Source organism: Ranitomeya variabilis, chromosome 2, assembly GCF_051348905.1.
Source record: "Ranitomeya variabilis isolate aRanVar5 chromosome 2, aRanVar5.hap1, whole genome shotgun sequence".
In the NCBI taxonomy this organism is placed as follows: Eukaryota; Metazoa; Chordata; class Amphibia; order Anura; family Dendrobatidae; genus Ranitomeya; species Ranitomeya variabilis.
Window position 1 is genome coordinate 26,862,467 of NC_135233.1, and position 26,374 is coordinate 26,888,840.

Below are 26,374 nucleotides of genomic sequence, written 5' to 3' on the forward strand. Positions count from 1 at the left end.
GCTCAACTCTAGTCACCGCACAATAAAAAGGTGATATCATCTCCCCAAATATGAACGCCACTTGCCACCGCTAAAGGGAAAGTGGGAAGAGCCGGGTAATGCGCCAGAATTGGCACATCTAATGCACCTTTTCTGGGCAGCTGCGGGGGTGCAATATCCATGGCTCATTACTAGCCTGAGAATAGCAGCTCCCAGCTGTGTGTTTAGCTTGGCTGGTTGTAAAAAATGGGGACCCCACAAATTATTTAAGTAATTTAAAAAATATGGCGTGGGGACCCCTCTATTCTTGTTAACCAGCCTTGCTGAAGCTGACAGGTCAGGGTTGCAGCTTTGAGTTTTGCCTGGCTGGTTATCAAAAATACTAGGGAACCCAAGCCGTTTTTTTTAAATTATTATTATTATTTATTTACAGGAGGCGGCGGATGAATACTCCCATCAGTTGCTCCTGCAAGCAGTAGGTGTTCGGTACGGACGCCAAACTTTACTGCTGTTTCGGTTCACCCATCTCTAATGAGGAATACTCTCCCTCTTTTAACCACTTAGTTACCGCTGTTGTGATTGACAGTGGCATTTAAGGGGTTTATCGGCACCGATGGCTTCCAAAACCAGTCAGAGATGATGCAGCAGGGTGTCAGCCGTCATATAAATACATTAATTCCTACCCCAAAAAAAATCTGACGGCATCAGCCTCTTAAAAGATGATCATAACAATAAGAGAAGGCTGAGATATTAATCCTGTACGTCTCATCTGTGTTCACCACTGAACCTTCTGGTTCATGAATTTTGTGCAAAGTATAAAACGGTCTATTCCTGCCCTTAATCATTTTTGCTACTTTTTCAAAATTAAAAAAAAATTGGGACTTTTTGGTTTACGCTAACAAAATCACTCCAGGGGAATGGGATGGGGAGGGGGCTAAAGTGCAGTTTCAGCAAACTTTGTGATTTAAAAAAAAAAGTTGAAAATAAAGAATCAGATGAAAACACATGAAATCACTAAACTTCACCCACAAAGATGAAAGAGGAAAAAAAACAATTCAAACCAGGTGAGTACATATAAAAAAGGCGCAAATAGAATAATGAATTGGGTGCAAAACTAGACGAATAACAGGCGCAAAGGCGACAATGCTCAAAACAAATGGCAGTGACTGAGAATATCCAAGGGTGAACTTCATGGAACAAAGTCTTTTTTTCCAACCTATGTATCTATATAGTAAAAATAAACTCAAAATGACAACTTGTTGCAGAATGAACCAGCCGATATAAAGCTGCGCTGGCAGAAAGATAAAAAAAATGGTATGATGCTTAGAAAAAGAGTTGTGTCACATTGCATCATACATTCTATAATATTATGGAATGTTTGGTTATATTACCTAGTATTTTATAGGACTTGTTTATTTGGATCCGAATTTCCCTGTACACTGATGTGATGTAGGTGAAGACATGGCAGCCCTGACACTTCGCTCTGATGTGCAGATCAGTGACCTGAGAAAGTGGGAATCCACATCCACCTTCTCCAGGTAATGGAAGCCAGACACAGGATGGAAGCACCTGCAACTCCTTAGCAAATCACTGCCCCTGCCCCCATAACAGAAGCCTCTGTCCCTGTATACAGGGGGCTGCACAGAGGATATTTCCACATCAAAAACCAGGATGCCCCTAATGCAGACCGCCAACACATCTATCAGCAAGTGCTGGCTGGAGAACACACAAACAACCAGAGACAAAAACCTCAGGACTGAAAAAAAAAAAATCTGTACAGTGGTAGAACATAGTGATGAGCGCACTGGGATCAGGTGTTATCTGAGCATGCTCATGTGCTAACCGAGTGACTTTGGCGTGCTCGAAAAATATGCTTGAGTCCCCGCAGCTGCATGCTCAACAGCAGCAACACATCTAGGGATAACCTAACACACAGGCTGTCGAACGGCCGCAGGGTCTCGAACATATTTTTCGAGCACGCCGAAGTCACTCGGTTAGGATCCGAGCATGCTCAGATAACACCTTATCCATGCACGCTCGTCACCTCTAGTAGAAAATATAATGAGAATTTATATATTTTATTATCACTTTTTCTTTTCGTTTCTTAACCCCTTCATGCCATTTCCCATTTTTTCTTTTTTTTGTTTTCCTCCCTTTCTTCCAAGAGCCATAACTTTTTTTTATTTTTCTGTCCACATAACCGTATTAGGTTTTGATCTTCTCCGGGACGAGTTTTACTTTTGAACGACACCATTTGTTTAACCATATAGTGTACTGGAAAATGGTACTATAGTACTATCTATTAATGTCATATCTATCAATGTATTCAGGGGTGTGCATAGAAATCATGGGGCGCCATAGCAGAGGTTATAATGGGGCCCTCCACACCCCAAAAAATAAAATACAAATAATATTCGGCACTGTATGTATCATTTATCTTATATCTTTGATCTATCTCTTACTGATATTTTCTTTTCATAGCGGTCTATCCATTTTTCTATTGTCTCTTTCTGTTCATCCATCATCTGTTTGCACTCTATTATTTTTCTGTATTTCATGTTAAATCCATGGAAATAAAATATATTGTACAGCGGACGTGTATGGACATTTCCTTTAATCTCTTGTGGGACGAGCTGGGCTAACATGTTTATTGAGACGCCCTTATCTGTTGGTTCCCCAGCAGGACACAATGGCCCTTTACAAAGCCGTCTACTTTGTATTCAGACCCCGTGCATCATTTTTACACCTGCAGGGCAATCTCACACCTGAGCACTTTGATCACTGGGACCGCCTAGTAATCCTTTGCTATAAAAAGGTCAGCTGGATGGACTTGAGCCAACATTAGGTCTGAGGAACCTTCCACAATCCTTGGTGACCAAGCTTGGTGTTTGGTTCGCTCTGATATGATGGAACAAGAGCAGAATTATCAGCAAACATCTTCAAATGGTCGGTGGCATTCGGACATCTGAACGTCCTCTTGAGGATTCTTCTTTGAACATCTTGTAGATCACATCGCAATGTCTAATCCATATTGTAATGTCCTTGTAGGAAGCGTCTTCTCTTCAGCCTCTTCTGACAACCAATCACCTGGTCAATCACCACAGCCCGACGGTGTGAGCCGTCCTCTACAACGGGCAGTGGCGGCGGTGAGCCAGCGACGGAAGAGGATAGTCTACTCTCCAGCCCAGTTGGACATTCTTGAGAGACACTTCAAGAACGATATGTATCCTGACATCTACAGTCGGGAACGTCTGGCCAGAGAAATGTTAGTGCCGGAGTCAAGGATACAGGTAAGAGAATTTTCTTCTTCAAGTCCTTTATACTTTTTATTAATGTTTTCTCAATGCAATGGTCAACATCTTCTGGCACCTCCTCTATCATTGTATCTACATCCATCCAACTCATTTTTTTTTTCATGACCCGTCCTTCCCATACTATCATGAACAGTCCATTATATAAGTGATGTTTTGTGTCCAACCATGATGACCAGCCTCCAGGTTCAGGGTACCTTACTGTAATACAACTGTAGACTTAATCATGTCACGTCGATCAAAAGTTGGTGAGATATCTTCTAGTCTAAGACCCCTGACTACTATAATCCTAGAAGCATTTCTTGTCATTGGAGGGTCTGACTCCATATTTTATTTTTTTTTTTCCCTCACCCATTTTGGTAAATTTTGTTCTAAATCCAATGTCTTACTAATACAACTCTTTTGTATTTGTTGGAAATATTATTATATAGGTTGTACTTAACGAACATCTCCTCCTTCCCTTACAGGTCTGGTTCCAAAATCGAAGAGCAAAGGCAAGAAGAAGGGGAATCTCTCCCACCACTCTCCACCATTCTGACCATTTTAGAGGCATGTTGGGAGACAATTACGTGCAGTCTTTACCATCTTCTCCTCATCCTCCCATGGTCCATCAGCAGCCAATGGCTCCTACGCAGCAGCAGATCCAAACGATCGGGAACAACCAGCAAGATTTCTTTACCCAATGTGGGAACTCGTTAACGCATCAACAGTACTCGCCTCCGGTGTCAAGACAGAGGCCCATCATGAAATCATCCTCTAGTTCTTACCACCAGACTGTCAGTAATGGCTCAATGGGGAACCAAGATTTGTACAATGATCTGGTTCTAAATAACCAGACTATGGACTTAGGAGGACAAATCCAAAACAACCATACCAATGGCTTCCAACCCAACAGGAGGTTCCCAGTACAGATGAATGGGAATATCTGGCACATTCAGGCCTCCAGTGCCAGTTCTTCAGCCGGAGTCAGAGAGTTCTAGAGCTCGGCTGGGCAGCCCGTCTCCTGTTCAGATAGGCTGGATTGAATGTGGATTATGTTTCTGGACAACACTTTATAAATTGGTAAAACTCTTGTTCGTACACCAGGCTCGGCCGTGGAGAGGACGTACGTGCAATAATTTAGATTATAATGAGTAAATAAGGATTGTATATTAAATAAATAAAGTGACACAAAAATGAGAACCCATCAAAAGTCCAGTGAGACTCTTAATAAGACCTATGCGCAGTAGGTAACGTTTTGGCTCCGCAGAGCCTTTCGCTTTGTGGAGTTGAAAAGTTGCCTGTTGTACACATGGCTTATTAAAGTTTCCCTGGACTTTTGATAGTTTCTCGTTTTTGCGTTACCCACTTTTACATTATCTGTTTTTTTTTTTTTTTGGGCTACAACCAGTGGGCTGGCACCTGTCCTTTACTCTGAAGCTGGTTTTGCAATATACATATAATATACCAAAAAAAAAAACAGTTTCAGAGTAAAGGATAGGTGCCAGCCCACTGGTTGTAGCGCAAAAAATATATAAATAAATTTTAACATCGTTCATTTTTTGTATAAAGGTATTTTAATTTTTTTTTTTTCTTTTTATTGATGGGGCTTTTTAGTATTTCTTACAGTATAAAAAATAAATAAATAAATAAAACAAAGTAAATTTTACACTCAATTTGCAACCCCAAGAAGGAAACATGGTGGAATTATATGCAAATGATGAATAAATTGAAACCATTTTCAAAATGTCTTGATTTATTGATTATGAGCAGAAATCCCCACATTAGTATGCCTTGTCATATACTATTAAAAAAAAAAAAAAAACTGCTGGTCCACCCTCATCCAAGATGTTTGCCACAGTACTGTAGGGGGGCAGTGCGCCTCCACTGCTCAGGAAAAACAGAGGCCTCTTACTATTGCTCCCCCCCCATGCCACTGCCAATCTCAGTGGAGGAGGTAGCAGAAGGTGGGGGGGTTTATTACAACCATCAACTGTAAAGTCACTGCAGTGCCTTGATGGAGGGCCGCTTTAACCCCCGGAGCTGTTTTTGTTTTTTTTTTGCACCCCTTCTTTCCAGAGCCATAACTTTTTTTTTTTTTTTTTATTTTTCCATCAATATGGCCATGTGAGGGCTTATTTTCTGCGGGACAAGCTGTACTTTTGAATGATACCATTGGTTTTACCATGTCATGTAACAGAAAACGGGGAAAAAAATTCCAAGTGTGTCGAAAGTGCAATCCCAAACTAGTTTTTTACTTGGCTTTTTTGCTAGGTTCACTATATGCTAAAACTGCCCGGCCATTATGATTCTCCAGGTCATTACGAGTTCATAGACACCAAACATGTCTAGTGTTTTTTTTTGTTTGTTTGTTTTTTATCTAAGTGGTGAGAAAAAAAATCCACTTTGCTAAAAAAAAAAAAAAAAAAAAAAGCCACTTTCCGATACCCGTAGCGTCTCCATTTTTTTTTTTTTTGTGATCTCGGGTCAGGCTTATTTTTTTGGCACGCTAAGCTGATGTTTTTAATGATACCACGTTTGTGCAGATTAAAAAGAAAAAAAAAAAGTAGTTAGTTATTGCATTTGAATGCAATGTCACGGTGACCAAAAAAAAAGTAATTTTGGCTTTTTTTTTCTCGCTATGCCGTTTAGCGATCAGGTTAATTTTTTTTTATTGTTTGGGTGATACCAAATATGTGCATATTTGTTTTTTTTATTTTGATTGGGGCAAAAAGGGGGTAATTTGAAATGTTATAATTTTTAAACTTTTTTTTTTTTTTTTTTTTTTTTTTGTTTGGCATGCTTCAATAGCTTCCATAGGAGGCTAGAAGCTGCCACTACACGATCACCTCTGCTGCATAGAGGTGAAGCACAGATCACCTCTCTGTAGCAGAATTACAGGCTTTCTCTGAGTGAGTACCGACCACATGGTGGTGCTCATGGCAATCTGCCATCAACAACCATAGAGGTCTCAAGGAGACCTCAGGTTGTTATGGCAATGCACCGCTGACCCCCGATCATGTGACGGGGTCAGCGGTGCAAGCGCTTGCGGCCGGCGGTGCTTGTTAAATGCCGCTGTCAGAGTTTGACAGCGGCATTTAACTAGATAATGGGTGCGGGCGGATCGCGATTTCGCTCGCTCCCATTGCGGCCACATGTCAGCTGTTGATAACAGCTGACATGTCGCGCCTTTGAGGTGGGCTCACTGCCGGAGCCCACCTCAAAGCGGGGGGGAGTCTGCCAGCCGACGTACTATCCTGTCAGCTGGCAGAAAGGGGTTAAAGTCTTGGGAAAATCCAAAGTTTTTTTTTTTTTTTCTTCTTTTTTGCAGTTTAAGAGCTATAAAAACTTTTCTCGTTTGGATATTCAAGTACTTTTTGCGTCTTTTTTTTTTTTTTTTTTTCCATGATAGATGGGGCTGTATTTTTTTTTTTTTTTTTTTTTTTTTTTAAGCACTTGATGACCACTATGTCTCTTTACTGACCTGAGATATAAGAATAGCATCCCCCGATGGGTGACCATCCTGTACTTGTCGCTGTACACTTTGGCTGACAACTTGCTGCGTCAGCCACAATCAGTGTCCTCACCAACCATGGCATTTAACCCCTTAGATCAAAACACCACAAATTGGAGCATATAACCACAAAAAAGTGTATCAAAAAATACATTTTATTTAGACAGTTATGACACATAAGTATAAATATCACAGAGTAAGTAATTAGAACAGAGCAGTTCCAAAAACATGGTGATATCCCAGGGACAAAGACCTGGAGTTAAGGCTGTCTCCTAGAACCAAAGAGGGGGTCATATTTAACCCCTTAGATGCCGCTGTCTACAGCATCTAAATGGTTAACAGAGTGTGTGGGGGGGGGCCCTCCTCTTTAAACCCATCGGCACCTTGAGATTTACGATTGTGTGGTCTTCATGTTTGCCGTGTCAATTCATGGCCAAATAATGGCAGCAGCATTTTACGGTTGTAGAGGCCTGTTCAGAAGTCAGCGACATTTAGGTGGCAAAATTAGTTTTCTTCCCGATCATGCAACTTTGCATTAATTCCTGAAATGCACCTGAAGGGTTAATGAACTACCTGACTGCGGTTTTAACTTTTAAATATGTCAGGGGGTGCTGTTTTTAAACTGGTATCACTTTTTGGGGTTTCCCAATAATATAGGACCCCCAGGGTCACTTAAACTGAATAGGTCCCTGAAAAATGCTTTGTAAATTTCCTTGGGGAGAAAAAACCACATTTTTAAACCACCTAAAATGGTAATAAAAAAAAAAAATATATATATATATATAATCTCTGAAGAGCCCGGCGTTGCCTGGGCATAGTAAATATCTGTGGTTAGTTATAGCACCTCACTTCTCTCATTTTCCCCCTCACTCCTCTCATTCCCCCCTAACACTTGTCATTTCGACATCACATCTGTCATTTTCCCTCACTCCTCTCATTTTGCACTCACACCTTTCCATTTTCACCTCAGACCCCTCATTTTCCCCTCAGTATATACATGTTTGTCATCTCCCTTATATATAGTTATATCTCCTGTATATAGTATATACCTGTATGTCATCTCCCCTGTATATAGTATATACCTGCTGTATGTCATCTCCTCCTGTATATTCCCATGTGTCATCTCCTCCTGTACATAGTATATACCTGTATGTCATCTTTTCTGTATATACTATATACCTGTGTCATCTCCCCTGTATATAGTATATACCTGCTGTATGTCATCTCCTCCTCTATATACCTGTGTCATCTCCTCCTGTATATAGAATATACCTGTGTCATCTCCTCCTGTATATAGAATATACCTGTGTCATCTCCTCCTGTATATAGAATATACCTGTGTCATCTCCTCCTGTATATAGAATATACCTGTCATCTCCTCCTGTATATAGTATATACCTATGTGTCATCTCCTCCTGTATATACCTGTATGTCATCTCCTCCTGTATATACCTGTGTGTCATCTCCTCCTGTATATAGTATATACGTGTGTCATCTCCTCCTGTATATAGTATATACCTGTATGTCATCTCCTCCTATACATAGCATATACCTGTATGTCATCTCCTCCTGTATATACTATATACCTGTAGGTAATCTGCTCCTGTATATAGTATATACCTGTATGTCATCTCCTCCTGTATATAGTATATACGTGTATGTCATCTCCTCCTGTATATAATATATAGCCGTATATCATCTCCCCTGTATATAGTATATACCTGTATGCCATCTCCTCCTGGCTGTCAATTTGCCTCCAACACTTTTCCTTTCACTTTTTCCCCCATTATGTAGATAGGGCCAAAATTGTTTGGTGAATTGGAAAGCGCGGGGTTAAAATTTCACCTCACAACATAGCCTATGACGCTCTCGGGGTCCAGACGTGTGACTGTGCAAAATTTTGTGGCTGTAGCTGCGACGGTGCAGATGCCAATCCCGGACACGGACACACACACACATTCAGCTTTATATATTAGATTACAAATGGTGCGGACGTGAAACAGACATGAGGGAAAGGTTATTTCCTAATGTTTCTCTGTGGTATGACGTTCTGGATTAAAGGAATAATCATTCAAAGATTGATGTTTTATCTAAATTTCTGCAATTTTCAAAAAATTTGCAAAAAAACTCTCAATCGCGGATTTAGTGAAGCGTTCCAGAGTTATCACATAGTGACACTGGTAAGATTTAAAAAAAAAAAAATTGGCCTTGTCACTGAGGGGTTAAGTCACGGTCATATTCTTGCTTTGTTTTTTTAGGTGGTAATATTTCTCTGGTTATGCATTGGGCTCTATTTAAGTCACTGCCAAAATTCTCTGCGATATCGGTGGAAATGAAGGGAAACCAGGATCTTATTCCACATTTTTCTTATTGACCACAATTAAAATACATTTAAGAATTAGTTCCCCATTCTGTAACATTTTTACAGGAGCGGGGCTAGCAGCAGTGATTTGGACTGACAATGTTTTTTTTTTTTTTTACACATTGTGCCCTTCCATGAGGTCACAAGACCTTGGGTGGGGCATTGAAATATTTATATTCTTCTCTTGTTTCCCGGGTGGTATATTCGCCCTGGTTACAGGGGAAATGCAGCTTTCAGGTGTCCTAAGACCCAGCAGCTCCTGCTCCCTCTTTATATACAGCGATCACACACTGCTGAGAATGGAGGAGGCGGACACGCCGTCAGCGCTTATTATTACCGCATACATAGAGCTTCTTTAGCGCCGTGTATACAGTGATGGAGAAGGCAGAGACAGTAATAAGACATTTGTGCCTTCTCTATGGGGACTCCATACTGCTGTGCTGTACAATCACGTGTAGCCGCGCTCCTATACAGCAACGTTTAGAACATCACTGCAGGAGTGGAAGTGGGACCAACCAGTGAAAGTCTATGGGTGGTCTGGAAGCCATTAAGGAGTCTTCATCACCCATAGCAACCAATCACAGAGCAGCTTCCATTATACAAGAAATTATAAGTATTAATATAATAAGCTAAAACCAGCTACAATAGAATTATATGATTAATGAATAGCCTAAGCTAGAAATGGAAAAAGGAATCTTCTGAAATGCCAAGTTTTTACATTCCGTTTCCTAGAATGAGTTTCTTATGGAACCAACAGTCCATCTCCAAGCTCAGATGGTAGCAGGGTTTCCTGATGGAAACTTGTCGTTAGTCTATAGACCGGTCACTAGTGCTTGAATCCGAGGTGATGGAGTTTGGCTGGTAGAGGTCATTGGGGATCTGGTTTGGAGAGATTATATATACACTCTCTCCAAACCAGATCCCCAATGACTTTTATATTGTGTTTTTTAGAAAACTTCTTGTCTGTAGTGATTGTGGATCCAGGGGCTCCATCACTGATCTCATGTTTCCCCAACTCTTGACTATAACCGGTTTATGCCAAAAGAGACTTTCCCAACTGAGAAGACCCTCCGGTCAAGTCAATGGACTCCATACCAATTAAGTCATTGTGGACTTGTTGGAGCACCACCATGTTTGTGACATAAGACATTTTGCCAATAGACATTACTGGATTGATTCTGAACCTGGTGTGATGGGTAGGAATATGGACGATAACGCATGGAAGGTGGCAGAGAAAGAAAACATGACTGAGTTTAAGATCTTCACTTTATTTGCTACCGTTGTTGGTTGCTGTAACATGTTCCAATATGGTTGTACAGCTTTGTCTTCAGGAAAATATTCTAGTAATGGTGAAGGTTTCCTCTTTGAAATCCCATTCTGGCGCCTCGCTTTTGACCTCCGATTTGGAAACCAGACCTATAAAAGGCAAAACGTCAGAGAGGGAAGAGCGTGTGCAGATTAGCAGGGATGGATTCAGCGGTCTCTGCAGGGGAGGGACCAAGATCTGTAAAGAATGGATAAAATCCAATAAATACCCCAGTCTCGCTACTCTTGGTTCTCTATTTCCACGCATCATCAGGAATAGGATCCTGATGCTATCTGGTTGTGCAAAATTGGTAGGAAGGGCTTGAAAGTGAGGAGCAGCAAGTTAATATTGGGGGAGGAAGAGGGTGATTTGGCTGCTCTGAGGCAGACATTTACCATAGAGCCCAGCTAGAGTGAGTAAAAAGGTTCCTACTGCTACCCTGGTCCAGTCCACCACAGCAGTTTTCACTTCTGAGGCATGATGACCCACGATGCTGGCAGCCGAAATTAACTGGTCCAACTGCCATGGAGACTAGGACTGGACAACAGACCAATGGAAAACTTTCTGCAGTACCTAGAGGTAAAGAAAATCAAGAAGTAGTGATAATGGGTGTCCTCTATTGACCCATAGCAGGTCCTCAACTCTAGGCCCTGCAATTATCTAATTATTACCCTCTGACTCCTTGGATGGGACTGGTGAGATCACTACCTGGACCCAGTCGCAGTGCAATCTTTGGCCAATCAACTTTGACCAAGAATACACATGATTTGGCCAACAATGCCTCCATTTTGAAGTCCACTGGGCAACTTCCAACCCCTTGTATGGGCTAAGAAATAAACATGTAGAGTTTACCCCCAAGCTCCTTTCCAGCTCATGCAGCTCTTTATTGGAGATAAGCTACCTGGACCCTTGATTCACAGATACACAGGCTTTTTGCCAGCGCTTCACAGTAATGAAAAGTCACATACTTGGATTGAAAGAACAGCTCAAGTATTCAACTGTGCTTGGGTGTAGTGCATCCACTGTATGCGCTGTGAAACCCCACAATTCCAGCGCACCTGACAATCTGATAATGTTGGATTTGATTATCTGTCATCCATTCTTACCCATTTGAGCATCTGTGGTCACCAGATTGTGACTTCAGCTCATCTAGAGAAATAGAATAATAATCTATAAAGAGTATTGTGCCATAAGACTTTATGCCAGTAATTAAAGGTTTCATCCCATGAAAAAAAAAAAGCCACTCCCCCCCCCCCCCCCCCCCCCCAAAAAAAAAAAAAAAAAAAAAAAAAAAGGACCCCACACCTACCCCAGAGTTGTCTGGCATTGTGGTACCGCACAACCTGTTTACAAGTTTTGAGCCACTTTTTTTTTTTTAGTGAAAGTTGCCATTCATAGAGGGCATCCAACTTGTGATCTAGATACATTACACTCCCCCCAAACAGCATTGCAGATGATATACAAAAAGTGATGTTGCTAAGGCCGTGTTCACATGGTGCACCCCCTGCAGAGGGAAATAGCCAAGCTTGCATGTAACACGAAATTATTTTGCAAACTCTTGCTCCCATTCATGGCCGCACTCTCAATCCCAGCCTTAGTCAAAAGCATCAAACTATTTATGGACATGCAGATTGACCGTGCAAACCAAGCTCCTGGCCAAATCCAGCCATGTCAGATTCCTCCACTGCCTCAAGATGCTCTGATCGTCTCCAGGTTGAGGCCTTTTATATAGATATGAGGGCAGTGATTGGCTGCAGACAGAGGGGGAGAAAGCTCACTGATCTCAGGTAACATATATAGAATAGGTTGCACAACAATATACGCAAGACAAAAAGGGTGCTTCATAATGCATGAGGTCATGTGAAGCAAACTAGAGAAGGAAAGGTCAATGCATATACAATGTGCACACCTGGTATACAAGAATGAAAAAAAAATGCAATTTTATTGACAAAAAAAAAACCAAAAGCAATAAAAACCATGTAATCACATCCCTGGGCGCATGATGGCCTGGATAGAAAATCATGTAAACCTGTATAATACAATTAAACAATCATGGGCAATAAAGGGAGCAGCGTTTATGGAATATAGGCACCAATGAAACTTACAGGAAAAATGGATGATCATCCATGAGATTGGTACCTAAGAAAGAACAACAATTATTAACCAAAGATGGGTGTCCCCATAGTTGGTATAGTGACCAAACAAACCACAATAAGCCATCAGACTACAGCACAGGCATGAAAAAAAGTATGGGAACAGGGTCACCAGTTAAAATTGGCAGCTCAAAAGTAAACCTCTGGAGGAGGCACAATGGGAAGGCATGTACATAAAGCTAGGCTGTAGGAGGACAATCCCTGCAGTTGGGGGAGAAGAAGGATGAGGGTAGATAACGTGCCCAAACACATGACACTGTCATCCCAATGAGAGAATGCAGGCTATCAAAAGGTCAGAGCGAATGATACCATAGTAAGCGGAAGCTCCAGAGACCAGGGGAGTGGGGAGAGCACCACGTGTATCGCCGCCAGCGCAGCTTCATCAGGGAAAATGTGCTAGCCGGTGTCAGCAACAAATGGCTGGAGTTCATGCATTCTCTACACACTTTTCATATGGGTGCATGCCGATTTATTTTATCTGTATATGGGCCAATTTACTCTCCATGCTCTACCTCCGCAATACCGCACCCCATTGATGGACTATGTGGTGTTTCAGCATTTTTCTGATAGTTCCTCTGGTAACCTCCCACAGACCGTTTGCTTCTGCCACGGCTAAACGCTATAGGACACACCGGTAATCCATTATTAATCTGGGCAGACACGGCTAGCTGGTCAGTCCAGATTAATAATTGATTACCGGTGTGTCCTGTAGCGTGCAACCGTGGAGGAAGCAAGTGGTCTGTGGGAGGTTACCAGAGGCTCAGCTGATTCTGGATGACTCGCGGTCGGGGTCAAAGTGGCGCTGAAGAACAGCTGTACAGCTGATGCCCGATGATGTGCGGCTGGGGTCAGCACATGCGCCATAAGCACGGGACCCGGTGTCCGGGTAGAGCAGAGCTAACACGAACGTGTTGCTCTATCGCATGCAGATGAATGTGCAGTGAGTATACGTGCTGGTCAAATCAGCAAATATCACAAAATGGAAAAACACAGCATAGTCCATCAATGGGGTGCGGTGCTGCTAGTGTAGAGCATGGAGGGCAAAGAGACCCATATATAGATAAATCAGCAAGCACCTACTGTATATGAAAAGTGTGGAGAGAATGCATGAACTCTAGCCCCATGAAAAAAGGGGGTCAGAGTCCGCAAAGGGTGCCATAGAGGTGAAGCCACTGGATCATAGAGGTGCAACATCATCAGCCAAACAGGCATTATCCCCTGTGCTAGGAACTAAACCAACCAGCAACTAGGCATGGACAGCTTGTGAGCAGCTCAACATGTAAGGGACCTGCTGAAAGACCCATGTGTTAGTCAAGTACCGAGGCTTACAAGGCTGATCAAGCAGAAAAACAAATAAAAGTAAGGAAAGAAGTGCTGGTAAATATGCAAAGCATATGGAAGATATGTAATAGTGGAATTCACAGAGGCAGTGCTGCAATGAACCCAGGCTTGTGGTCACCAGTGAAAAATCGACTGGCTGTACATTGAAAGCCACTTGTCAAGTATCTGGACACCCTCCTGTAATGGATGTTGTAGACCGGTGTATGTGAGACAAAGCGGTAGCCTTGAGTGCAAAGAAATAAAATAGGGTAATATCATTAGGATTATTACTCTAAGTATATACATACTATAGAGAGAAGGATTCCAGACCGATGGAGGCTGACTGAGCTGAAAGCCCAGTATGGGCCCCACATAGATCTGGTAACGGGTAATCATGAGTACCAAAGAAATAGGAACATGAATAAAGTAAAAAATAAAAAAATCAAATCTCCTAACTTGTGGGTTGCAACTTTGAGGTGTATGAGATGGAATATAAATAAATGTCCAATGAAAGTTGACAGTCCGATGGGGGAAGATCAACGATGGATATGGGTCCGCGTAGTCACAATGGTCCAAGTTCGCGATCTCCGGAGCCCCGTGAATACAAGAAGTTCTTCATTGAGTCCAGAGGGAGCAACAGATTGTAGATAGAAAATCCATCTTGACTCCACTAGTAGCAATGGTTTGTGACAGCTACCATATCTCCCGTTGCCAACGATCCTTTGTAGACCAAAGAAATTAATATTAGTGGATTTACCACCATGTTTGGTCAGGAAGTGGGCAGCAACTGGGGTTAAGGTCTTACCCTTCTTCACATCAGAGGCTGCCAAATGGATGGTTGATAGACGCTTTAGAGCTTGGTTTCCCAGTTCCTGGGAAGTTTGGCTAATATAGACCCTGTGGCAAGAACAAATAATAGCATAGATTACATTTCTCTTCTTACCCACTCAAGTCATACATTAATTGTATTTTGCTCGCTCGCACAAACTCTATACTAGCCACAATCGGGTGACCAGGTGGTATCTGGGTGTTCTTATGAACTTTAGGCAGTAAGTGGAAAGTTGGTGTTATAGTGTGCTCCACTTCCACCCACATGTACTTTTTTCATATGCTGAAATGTTCCCCAGAAGAGGAGTGTGGTATCAGATGGCAGCCTGGCATAATATCTAGGGTTGTCAAGCTGTACTTGGAGGAAGCCAAGAGACATGTGGGTGGGCCAGAATACCACATTGCCCCCCTTATCAGCCTCTTTGATAAGGATCTCATTTGTTTGAGAGGTATGAGGGCCTTCCTTTCTGGGGCAGTAAGATTGTGAGGGCAAGCCGTCCCAGGTGACATACGGAGGAAACCTCTTAAGTTCAAAGAAAATTTTAAACCACTGGGAGTGGGGAAATGAGGGTGGAGGCATTTGACTTGTTCCCATGTGGGAATTCCTTCCTACCTGATAAATGGTGCATTCTCCTGAAGGAGGTCTAGGAGATCCTGAAAGGTCTGACGCTCATCCCCTGCAAGAGCCTTCACTGGTTTTCGGTGGACAACCTGAAAAATAAGTTTTCTGCAAAATGAAAGATCTTTAATTAGATCAAATTTGTCAAGTACCTGGGTAGAGGAGAAGGTCAACCCTCTGTAGGACTGACTTCGGTAGGCGACTGCTCATAGTTGGAAAGGTTAATGATTTGAAGGGTCGTAGAGGTTACCTGTGTCCTAGTGTTCTGTGCATGGGTACAATCCATCCAAATCATACGAGTCTGGTCCTGCGGTTATGATGAAAGGGAGACATCTGGCCTCTGTACCCCACAGGACGTTGGGTGCATGGTGGCCTGGAGAGCAAGGCATGTACACATGTATAATACAATGATGGGCAATAATGGGAGCAGCGTGCATGGAATGTAGGCAACAACAAAACTAAGAGGAAAAATGGATGATCACCCATAAGAGAGGTACCTCAGAAAGAACAACAATTAAACAAAGATGGGCGTCTCCAGCGTAGGACTGGAGCACCTTGGGTCCACCACAGAAAGTTATTCTTGGGGGCCACTATGTAGCTACATAGAAATAAATACAAGACCACCAATTGTGCTGTAAAACACGCCTATATCAGTGTATAATATAAGGTAGTAAACGCACTAACGTAGCTACCGGGGAAGGGGGGGGCAGAGGGGGCCCGGTGCCCACCCAGAGCTACGCTACTGTAACTGTATCGGCGCGCACAGCGCTCCAATACAGTTACCTTCTGCCGCAGAGCAAGGAGAATAGATCCCCCTGCTCTGCCGCCTGCTATGGGGCCCCTGAGCAGGCCGGTAGGGGGGCGGTGCCAGTAGTGGGCCCCCCCCCGCCCGTCACCACACTGATGAGGGACGGAGCGCTGCGCTCCGCTCCTTCTCCCATCATCCCGTCAGCGTCTGCCGTCGCCAACGCTGACAGTGGGCGTGATGACACCACCCGACACCCGCTGTCAGAAGATGAGCGGGAGGTCGGAGCACCGCTGGAAAAAGGTGGAAGAGAGGCGAGTATTTATTGTTTTTTATGGGGGCTGCCTTAGACTTCAGAATCTGCCTATGGGGGTACTGCCTTTTACTAGAGTCTGCCTATGGGGTGCTGCCTTATACTACAGGGTCTGCCTATGGGGTGCTACCTTATGCTATAGAGTAGGCCTATGGGGAGTGCATAATACTATATGGAGTCCTATGGGGAGTGCATTATACTATATTTAGGATGATCTGGGGCATTATACTATATGGAGGCCATCTAGTGGGCCATCATTCAGTATGGAGATTACAGTGAAGGGGCCATCATACAGTGTTGGAGCCATCAAACAGTTTTGGGGCTACTAAGGGGTCAGTATTCTGTGTGGATGGTACTATACAGTGAGGGGGCATTATACTGTATAGGGGAGCTGTACAGTGGGGCAGACTCGGGACATTATTAAATGTAAAGTGGGCACTTGTTTTAGGGGGATCTCAGGTTACTGTGACTATCAAAGGGGCACACATGGCATTATTACTTTCTAGGGAGCAAAATGTGGGCACTGTTTTCTAGGGCACTTGCACCCGGCATTACTATATTATAGAGGGTTGCTTTAGAATTTAGAAGACACAGAGAACCACATAGCAGGTGCAGTAATAGGGACACATATGGCAGCAGCGGCTCAGTATTGGGGTATAAGGTGCAGTAATAGGGACACATACGGCAGCAGCGGCTCAGTATTGGGGTATCAGGTGCAGTAATAGGGACACATATGGCAGCAGCGGCTCAGTATTGGGGTATCAGGAGCAGTAATAGGGACACATACGGCAGCAGCGGCTCAGTATTGGGGTATCAGGGGCAGTAATAGGGACACATACGGCAGCAGCGGCTCAGTATTGGGGTATCAGGGGCAGTAATAGGGACACATACGGCAGCAGTGGCTCAGTATTGGGGTATCAGGGGCAGTAATAGGGACACATCCCAATACTGAGCCGCTGCTGCTGTATGTGTCCCTATTACTGCACCTGATACCCCAATACTGAGCCGCTGCTGCCGTATGTGTCCCTATTACTGCCCCTGATACTCCAATACTGAGCCGCTGCTGCCGTATGTGTCCCTATTACTGCCCCTGATACCCCAATACTGAGCCGCTGCTGCTGTATGTGTCCCTATTACTGCCCCTGATACCCCAATACTGAGCCGCTGCTGCCGTATGTGTCCCTATTACTGCACCTGATTCCCCAATACTGAGCCGCTGCTGCCGTATGTGTCCCTATTACTGCACCTGATACCCCAATACTGAGCCACTGCTGCCGTATGTGTCCCTATTACTGCCCCTGATACCCCAATACTGAGCCGCTGCTGCCGTATGTGTCCCTATTACTGCCCCTGATACCCCAATACTGAGCCGCTGCTGCCGTATGTGTCCCTATTACTGCCCCTGATACCCCAATACTGAGCCGCTGCTGCCGTATGTGTCCCTATTACTGCCCCTGATACCGCGATACTGAGCCGCTGCTGCCGTATGTGTCCCTATTACTGCACCTGATACCCCAATACTGAGCCGCTGCTGCCGTATGTGTTCCTATTACTGCCCCTGATACCCCAATACTGAGCCGCTGCTGCCGTATGTGTCCCTATTACTACACCTGATACCCCAATACTGAGCCTCTGCTGCCGTATGTGTCCCTATTACGGCACCTGATACCCAAATACTGAGCTGCTGCTGCCGTATGTGTCCCTATTACTGCACCTGATACCCCAATACTGAGCCGCTGCTGCCGTATGTGTCCCTATTACTGCACCTGATACCCCAATACTGAGCCTCTGCTGCCGTATGTGTCCCTATTACTGCACCTGATACCCCAATACTGAGCCTCTGCTGCCGTATGTGTCCCTATTACTGCACCTGATACCCCAATACTGAGCCTCTGCTGCCGTATGTGTCCCTATTACTGCCCCTGATACCCCAATACTGAGCCACTGCTGCCGTATGTGTCCCTATTACTGCCCCTGATACCCCAATACTGAGCCGCTGCTGCCGTATGTGTCCCTATTACTGCCCCTGATACCCCAATACTGAGCCGCTGCTGCCGTATGTGTCCCTATTACTGCACCTGATTCCCCAATACTGAGCCGCTGCTGCCGTATGTGTCCCTATTACTGCACCTGATACCCCAATACTGAGCCTCTGCTGCCGTATGTGTCCCTATTACTGCACCTGATACCCCAATACTGAGCCTCTGCTGCCGTATGTGTCCCTATTACTGCACCTGATACCCCAATACTGAGCCGCTGCTGCCGTATGTGTCCCTATTACTGCACCATTACCCCAATACTGAGCCACTGCTGCCGTATGTGTCCCTATTACTGCCCCTGATACCCCAATACTGAGCCTCTGCTGCCGTATGTGTCCCTATTACTGCACCTGATACCCCAATACTGAGCCTCTGCTGCCGTATGTGTCCCTATTACTGCCCCTGATACCCCAATACTGAGCCGCTGCTGCCGTATGTGTCCCTATTACTGCACCTGATACCCCAATACTGAGCCTCTGCTGCCGTATGTGTCCCTATTACTGCACCTGATACCCCAATACTGAGCCTCTGCTGCCGTATGTGTCCCTATTACTGCACCTGATACCCCAATACTGAGCCTCTGCTGCCGTATGTGTCCCTATTACTGCACCTGATACCTCAATACTGAGCCGCTGCTGCCGTATGTGTCCCTATTACTGCACCTGATACCCCAATACTGAGCCGCTGCTGCCGTATGTGTCCCTATTACTGCCCCTGATACCCCAATACTGAGCCGCTGCTGCCATATGTGTCCCTATTACTGCACCTGATACCCCAATACTGAGCGGCTGCCGTATGTGTCCCTATTACTGCCCCTGATACCCCAATACTGAGCCTCTGCTGCCGTATGTGTCCCTATTACTGCCCCTGATACCCCAATACTGAGCCGCTGCTGCCGTATGTGTCCCTATTACTGCACCTGATACCCCAATACTGAGCCTCTGCTGCCGTATGTGTCCCTATTACTGCACCTGATACCCCAATACTGAGCCTCTGCTGCCGTATGTGTCCCTATTACTGCACCTGATACCCCAATACTGAGCCGCTGCTGCCGTATGTGTCCCTATTACTGCCCCTGATACCCCAATACTGAGCCGCTGCTGCTGTATATATATCAGGTGCAGTAATAGGGACACATACAGCAGCAGCGGCTCAGTATTGGGGTATCAGCAGGATAAGGAGTTTGTGCAGGTTGGAATAGATGGTGATGGGGCTGGAATATGAGAAGTGAAATGTGTCTTTGTTGTATTCTCTGCAGCAGAGTCCTGGGTGGAAGAAGTTGTCATGTCGGTCTGGGCCAGATGGAAAAAGACGGGAAAAGTGAACAATTCCATCAGAAAGAACGTCAGCGGTAAGTCATTATCTGTAACTCTGCTGTGATCTCTTATATGTTCTGTAGGGCTGGTATCTACCACTGATTATATGGCGGTAATATCCATGTTGGTCTTTATATAGACATTATCTTCAGTAATAGTGCGGTCATCTTCTGAGGTTCTCCTCCACTATTAGGGCGCATCACCGAAATGTAATGAAGGTTACCTGGTTAGGGGCCACTCAGAAGCTTCGCCCCCCCTGAACCAAAACCCTAGCTACTCCTCTGAGTACACGTCTTCATGATATAGCAGGGGTTGGGCTAGTCCCTCTCAGATTATAAATGTAGCCCCCTCAGAATATAATGTAGGCCCCATATAAAATATAATGCAGCTCCCCCCCCCCCACATAGAATATAATGCAATGCTGTAGTATTATGGCCACCAAGTACTCACTCGCTAATATCGCCCGAGAAATATGGTATAAGACGCACCGGACCATAAAACGCACCTAGACTAGGAGAAAAATAGAAAAAAAAGTTAAGTAAAAAATGTGGTCAGTTCTGTACCAATATCCCCCATCCTGATTATTTTATATAGTATAATATAATATAATATATGTCCCCAATCAAGGCATGAATGGCCCCCTCATCCCCATCCTGCTATGCATGGCTCCCATAAAAAAAACAAAAAAACAAAACACCTAAACCATTCTACTTACCTTTCCTACGCTCCCTCGCAGCGTCCTTTTCTGATGCCAGCAGCTGATTTCAGCTTATAAGCAGCGCATAACCGTAATGTCAAGCACGGTTTACAAGCTGAGGACAGCTGCTCCCCAAACCCAGGACTATAGGAGTGTAGAGCAGCGAATGTTCATTTCACTTCAATAGCGGGCAGTTTTAGCCACAGCCACAGGCTTCCTGCTGCTGGGCATCACGTGTGCCCGCTACTAAAGAGAATGAATATTCACTGCTCTCCACGCCCATGGGATAGCGCCAGACGTCGGCGGAACTCTTGTCGTATTTCCACCATGCCGCCCCTCCATGTAACTTATGAGCGCTAAATATGGTGTCCACATAAACCAACAGTTCTGGACCTTTCTCTGGCTGTAAATGACAAATTTTGTGCGCCAATACAAGAAAGGCCTGCAACCAATTACCGAATGTTTTTGCAGCTTTCACCTTCCTGTCACTCCAAAAGAGCTCTCCTTATTGATTGTCACCTGATCAGAAGAAAAAAGGGACCAAATATCAATATTCACCACGTTAAATCTTCTCTCTCATTTCCCCAACCAAGTGAGCACCCAAAGGAGCCACCTCACAAAAAAACAAACAAAAAAATCCCTGAATGCCAAACCATGAACCGTTGAATCCACCCCAAGCTGAGGGGCAAACTCCCCACCTGGTATTAAAGGTGTGTTACTGTGCCCACGTTCTTGTTCTAAAGCTGCTAGCACCATCTTTAAAACCTTGACTAAATTTTTGTTGGAACCACGTGTATTATGTGGTGTGGACTGTCCCCGTAGCACGGGACACTCACCATCCAGACGGCTCCCGATCTGCGTCCCTGCTGTTGCACCAGCTGGCACTCTGGGTTGTCAACCCAGATCCATCCTCTGTGTATGAACCCCAGACGCCGACCGTGCAGAAGCTTCAGACCTGTGAAACGATCACTCCCGTGATGAGACTGTGCAGATTGTTCCTTCTTACTGGCGAAGAAGCCAAAGTGATGGACTGAGACAAAGAACGGCTGTCCACTGGTGACCTTCTCCTATAATGGTGTCTTCCACCCGACCTGTGGTGACCCCTTCCACCACTCCGCTTCCGAGCCTTATGTCCCACGCTGCTGCCAGAACCTGCAAAACAATCCGAAGACAAAACCACGTCCAAAAAAAAAAAGATATTGCACTCTGTGCGATGAGAACGGCTAATAACGCATTCGTCCCTCACTGATCTTTTTCTTTTTCTGTAAGCATCCACCTGAGCTCTTGATGTGGAACAAACGCTGTACTCATCTGTGTAGCGCTGAAGCTTGACTATCCCTTATTAAGTGTTAACTTCTCTCCATTCCTGCTGTAGGAGTCTGAAGAACACCGTCTGCCTGGCGCCTACCAGCTATGGTTAAATTGGAGATTGTGGCACAGCCATCCCTGCTGTGTATCATCTGTCTTTGTGTGCCATCAGTTTGATCGGATAAGGGCCTGCTGCCCCCATACTGCCGACATTCCCACCATTATCATGGGTGACTTAGGGTACCGTCACACAGTACCATTTACATCGCTACGACGGCACGATTCGTGACGTCACAGCGTCGTATGATTATCGCTCCAGCGTCGTAGACTGCGGTCACACGTTGCAATCACGGCGCTGGAGCGATGCCGAAGTCCCCAGGTAACCAGGGTAAACATCGGGTTACTAAGCGCAGGGCCGCGCTTAGTAACCCGATGTTTACCCTGGTTACCAGCGTAAAAGTAAAAAAAAAAAACAGTACATACTCACCATCTGATGTCCGTCAGGTCCCTTGCCGTCTGCTTCCTGCTCTGACGGAGATCCGGCCGTACAGTGAGAGCAGAGCGCAGCGGCGACGTCACCGCTGTGATCTGCTCTCACTTTCCGGCCGGCAGACAGTCAGAGCGGAAAGCAGACGGCAAGGGACCTGACGGACATCAGATGGTGAGTATGTACTGTTTGTTTTTTTTTACTTTTACGCTGGTAACCACGGTAAACATCGGGTTACTAAGCGCGGCCCTGCGCTTAGTTACCTGATGTTTACCCTGGTTACAAGCGAACGCATCGCTGGATCGGCGTCACACACAACGATCCAGCGATGACAGCGGGAGATCCAGCGACGAAAGAAAGTTTCAAACGATGTGCTACGACGTACGATTCTCAGCTGGGTGCCTGATCGCTGCTGCGTGTCAGACACTGCGAGATCGTAACGATATCGCTAGAACGTCACGAATCGTGCCGTCGTAGCGATAAAAATGCCACTGTGTGACGGTACCCTTAAACATCCCCATTGACACCCACCAGTCAGCAGCCTCCAAACTCCTGTCCCTTACTTACACCCACACAGACGGACATACATTAGACCTGGTCTTAACCTGTCTCTGCGCCCTATCTAACTTCACCACCTCCCCCTCTATCTGACCACCATCTACTCACTTTCTCATCCCTGTCCTCCTCACTGGTCACCCATGCCCAGCAACATGCGCACCCACGCAGGAACCTTGCACACCTATACACCAACACACTCTCTGACTATCCTACCACTAGCATCCATATCCTCACTCCACGACACAGACACTGCCGCTGCTTTCTACAGTGCCACTCTCGCATCAGCTATTGACACGGTCACCCCTGTCATGCATAGCAGAGTGCAACAAATCAATAGACAACCCTCGCACAACAACAACAACAAAATATCAGCAAATATCCAGAATTGCAGAGCAGCATTGGAAGAAAACACATTCACAAGACGACTTCACTGCACTCAAACAAGCAACACTCGCATTCAAATCAGCTCTCACCTCTGCTAATCATGCCTATTTTACATCCCTCGTATCTTTATCCCACAACCCCAAACAGTTGTTCAGCACTTTTAACTCCTTCCTCAGAGTTCCCTAATCGTTGCCGAGTACTTTGCCACGCACTTCAAAAATAAGATAGACCAAACAAGGCAAGTCTTTGTTGTCAAACCACCACAACCCCTTTGTTTACCAGACCAATGCCCTAACCCCATAACTTCCCTCTCCAAAAATCACTGAAGGGGAGCTTGCTCATCTCTCCAAATCACACCTCACCACTTGTGCACTTGACCCCATCCCACCTACTCTCCACCACACTAATCCCATCCCTAACCCATTTCTTCAACCTATCATTAACTTCTGGTACCTTCCCCTCTGCATTCAAACATTCATTTTGCATCTAACCCTCTTCGACAACATACAATCTGGCTTCCGTCCCCACCATTCCACTGAGACTGCCCTGACCAAAATTACTAACGACTTACCTACAGCCAATGCTAACAGACAATTCTCTACTCCTTCTAGATCTGTCCTCTGCCTTCGACACAGTTGACCACTGCCTCCTACTACAAATCCTCTCTTCCTTTGGTGTCAAAGACCTTGCCCTAGCTTGGATCTCCTCATACCTTACCAACTGCACATTTAGCGTTTCCTACTCCCATACTACCTCTTCATCTCACCCCCTCTCTGTTGGTGTCCCCCAAGGCTATGTCCTATGGCCCTTACTCTTCTCAATCTATACACTCGGCCTGGGACAACTCATAAGGTCCTATGGCTTCCAGTACCATCTATATGCTGATGACACTCAGATCTACCTCTCTGGCCCAGAGGTCACCTCTCTGCTCTCCAGAATCCCAGAGTGTCCATCAGCCATATCCTCCTTCCTCTCGCTTCCTCAAGGTGGAAAAATCTGAACCAATTCTCTTTCCTCTATCTTGCATATCTTCCCTACCTGATCTATCCATCTATAAAAATAAATTAATTCACACTTTCCCCTGTCCCCAAAATCCGCTGCCTCGGAGTAACCCTTGACTCTGCCCTGTCCTTCAAACCGCACATCCAAGCTCTCGCCACCTCCTGTCGCCTCCAGCTCTAAAATATTTCCAGAATCCGTCCTTTCCTCAACCCACACTATCAAAATGCTTATGCATGCCCTAATCATCTCCCGTCTTGACAACTGCAACATCCTCCTCTGTGGCCTAACTTCTAGCACCCCTCCAGTCCGTCCTTAACTCTGCTACCCAACTAATCTCTCTCCTCACTACACTCCTGCTTCCCCTCTTTGCAAATCCCTTCACCGGCTCCCAATTTTCCAGTGTATCCAGTTTAAACTACTAACACTGACCTACAAAGCCATCCATAACCTTTCTCCTCCGTATATTTCCAAACTAATCTCTTAATATCTTCCATCACGTAATCTCCGGTCCTCCCAAGACCTTCTCTCCTCCATGCTTATTCGCTCCTCACCCAATCGCCTCCAAGACTTCTCCCGAATATGCCCAATCCTCTGGAATTCTCTGCCCCAACAAGTCTGGTTATCCACCACATTTGGATCCTTCAAAAGAAACCTGAAAACCCACCTCTTCAAAGAAGCTTACAACCTGTAATGACCACCTCAACAACATTGGAGCTACTGCAACCCTCGACCAACTGTCTCCTTAAACCACAACAACAACAACAACAACCACCACCAACATTATTTTATTACCTCCGATAGCTGGATGCTCCTCATCTTGTGCTCTTCTGTCTTCTGGCTGTCACCGTTGCACTCACAGCAGACCTGTCTCCCTGGCTGCTGCTGAGCCTGAACGCTGAGCTGTGCGCGGCCCTGTGAGGTCATCAGTGCACACCCTGCAGCTTCCGTTCCTCTGTACCGGGATGGGGCTCAAACATGGAGGCCTTGCGTGAGGGCGACCGCTGGGGGAAAGGCTTCTTTGCACCTCTTCTGCCGACGCTGGAAGGGGGTCAGATAGGAAGCACTGGAACCATCCCAGACCCTCCTTTGCAATCTTATCACGCAGCTGCTCTTCAAAGCTGAACATCTCTTCACACTCAGGTAAACTGGCTGAATTTCTGTGAGCGCTCTTTTATCATCAAACCACACGCCCAACTGCATAGGGCAGCGCCATTATTTCCCCACACTTGCTTAACCCTTACGGGTACCAATCAAACATCCCTTACAGTCCAAGGCCCTTTCCTTACTTCATTCAAGGCCCTCAAGACCCAGGAACCCATCCGATCATCTCTGAATAACCCTCACTGCCAGCGCCACTCTGACAACTCCTCCTGCTGGGTGGAAAAAATGGTAAATGGATGTGGGTGATGGAGTGGTCAAAATTTGCCACCATGCGCTGTGCACACTGCAAAGTTTCAAAAGTGATATCCTTTTTGTATTGCAAGTTGCATAATCGCAGGAAAATCTCTCTGGGTGGATGCTAATTTTTGCCAACTTTGTTTTGTTTAGTTTTTTTATTTGGCAAACAAATTTGCACATGCATGAGATGGAGAACATGGAATGTCATATGTGGAAAGAAAGGAGACTAATTTTTCATCAGCATTTGCCCAGTGCATCAGGTTTTACCATCAGCATGTCTGCAAGAATAAAAAAAACAAAAAAAAAACACACCATACTACATTTTCTTTTATCCATTACAATATTAAAAATAAAACCGCACTCTGATTACACTTGAACACTGTTTGCTGTCTGAGATTTTCACAGACCCCTTGACTTGTATGGGTAATTTTGAGCCATGATGCTGATCAAAAATGGCCAAAGCTTTTTTTTTTTTTTAATTACCGTATTTTTTATTTTTGCAGACACATTGTCGTCCAAAACAGACATGTGGACGTCTCCATAGACTGCATTGTGGTACTTATCCATGAAAAACAAACGTCTGAAAGAGGCCGCCATTATGCCATTATTACCACCGATCAGCTGCCATATAATCATTATGGTATTATGACAGTCACAGAAAAGATCATGAACTCAACAAATTTTTGTAGTCTTGAGTCTGAACAAAGTATTTCCAAAGTGTTATCTGCCCCTGCAGGACACCATGAATGATGGATG

General features: G+C 45.0%; 2 protein-coding genes across 6 annotated transcripts; one reads left to right on the forward strand and one right to left on the reverse strand.

Annotated features, from left to right (window-relative positions):
* Window positions 1–2,804: 2,804 nt before the first annotated feature.
* Window positions 2,805–5,012, forward strand: MIXL1 (Mix paired-like homeobox). 2 transcript variants are annotated; one of them, XR_013222042.1, is made up of 4 exons: window positions 2,805–2,925; window positions 3,028–3,269; window positions 3,758–4,679; window positions 4,778–5,012. XR_013222042.1 is itself a non-coding variant. In XM_077292207.1 (3 exons), exons 1-3 carry the CDS (start codon window positions 2,883–2,885, stop codon window positions 4,268–4,270), a joined length of 798 nt encoding a protein of 265 aa, XP_077148322.1. In that variant the 5' UTR covers window positions 2,805–2,882; the 3' UTR covers window positions 4,271–5,012. The 2 variants fall into 2 exon arrangements, 1 of the variants encoding a protein (XP_077148322.1); XM_077292207.1 differs by having other exon boundaries at window positions 3,758–5,012.
* Window positions 5,013–13,337: 8,325 nt separating this feature from the next.
* Window positions 13,338–26,074, reverse strand: LOC143809042 (uncharacterized). Of its 4 annotated transcripts, XM_077292211.1 has the most exons (7): window positions 25,013–26,074; window positions 21,318–21,633; window positions 20,235–20,294; window positions 15,622–15,744; window positions 15,366–15,479; window positions 14,730–14,821; window positions 13,338–14,644 (listed from the first exon to the last, which is right to left on the reverse strand). In XM_077292211.1, the coding sequence occupies exons 4-7, from the start codon at window positions 15,642–15,644 to the stop codon at window positions 14,595–14,597; spliced, it is 279 nt and encodes a 92-aa protein (XP_077148326.1). In that variant the 5' UTR covers window positions 15,645–15,744; window positions 20,235–20,294; window positions 21,318–21,633; window positions 25,013–26,074; the 3' UTR covers window positions 13,338–14,594. The 4 variants fall into 4 exon arrangements, with proteins under 4 accessions (XP_077148326.1, XP_077148325.1, XP_077148323.1 ...); XM_077292210.1 differs by having other exon boundaries at window positions 13,338–14,821; window positions 20,235–20,289; XM_077292208.1 differs by having other exon boundaries at window positions 13,338–14,821.
* Between the last annotated feature and the right edge of the window lie 300 nt (window positions 26,075–26,374).

Excerpts from the sequence above, each read along its gene's own strand:
- MIXL1 (XM_077292207.1), top strand. The coding sequence starts at position 2,883 with ATGATGGAACAAGAGCAGAATTATCAGCAAACATCTTCAAATG. Across the intron at positions 2,926-3,027 it reads TCAGCAAACATCTTCAAATG|GAAGCGTCTTCTCTTCAGCC; the intron begins GTCGGTGGCATT and ends ATGTCCTTGTAG. Across the intron at positions 3,270-3,757 it reads TGCCGGAGTCAAGGATACAG|GTCTGGTTCCAAAATCGAAG; the intron begins GTAAGAGAATTT and ends CTTCCCTTACAG.
- LOC143809042 (XM_077292210.1), bottom strand. The coding sequence starts at position 15,644 with ATGCACAGAACACTAGGACACAG. Across the intron at positions 15,480-15,621 it reads CACAGAACACTAGGACACAG|AAAACTTATTTTTCAGGTTG; the intron begins GTAACCTCTACG and ends TTCATTTTGCAG. Across the intron at positions 14,822-15,365 it reads GAGAATGCACCATTTATCAG|GGTCTATATTAGCCAAACTT; the intron begins GTAGGAAGGAAT and ends TTCTTGCCACAG.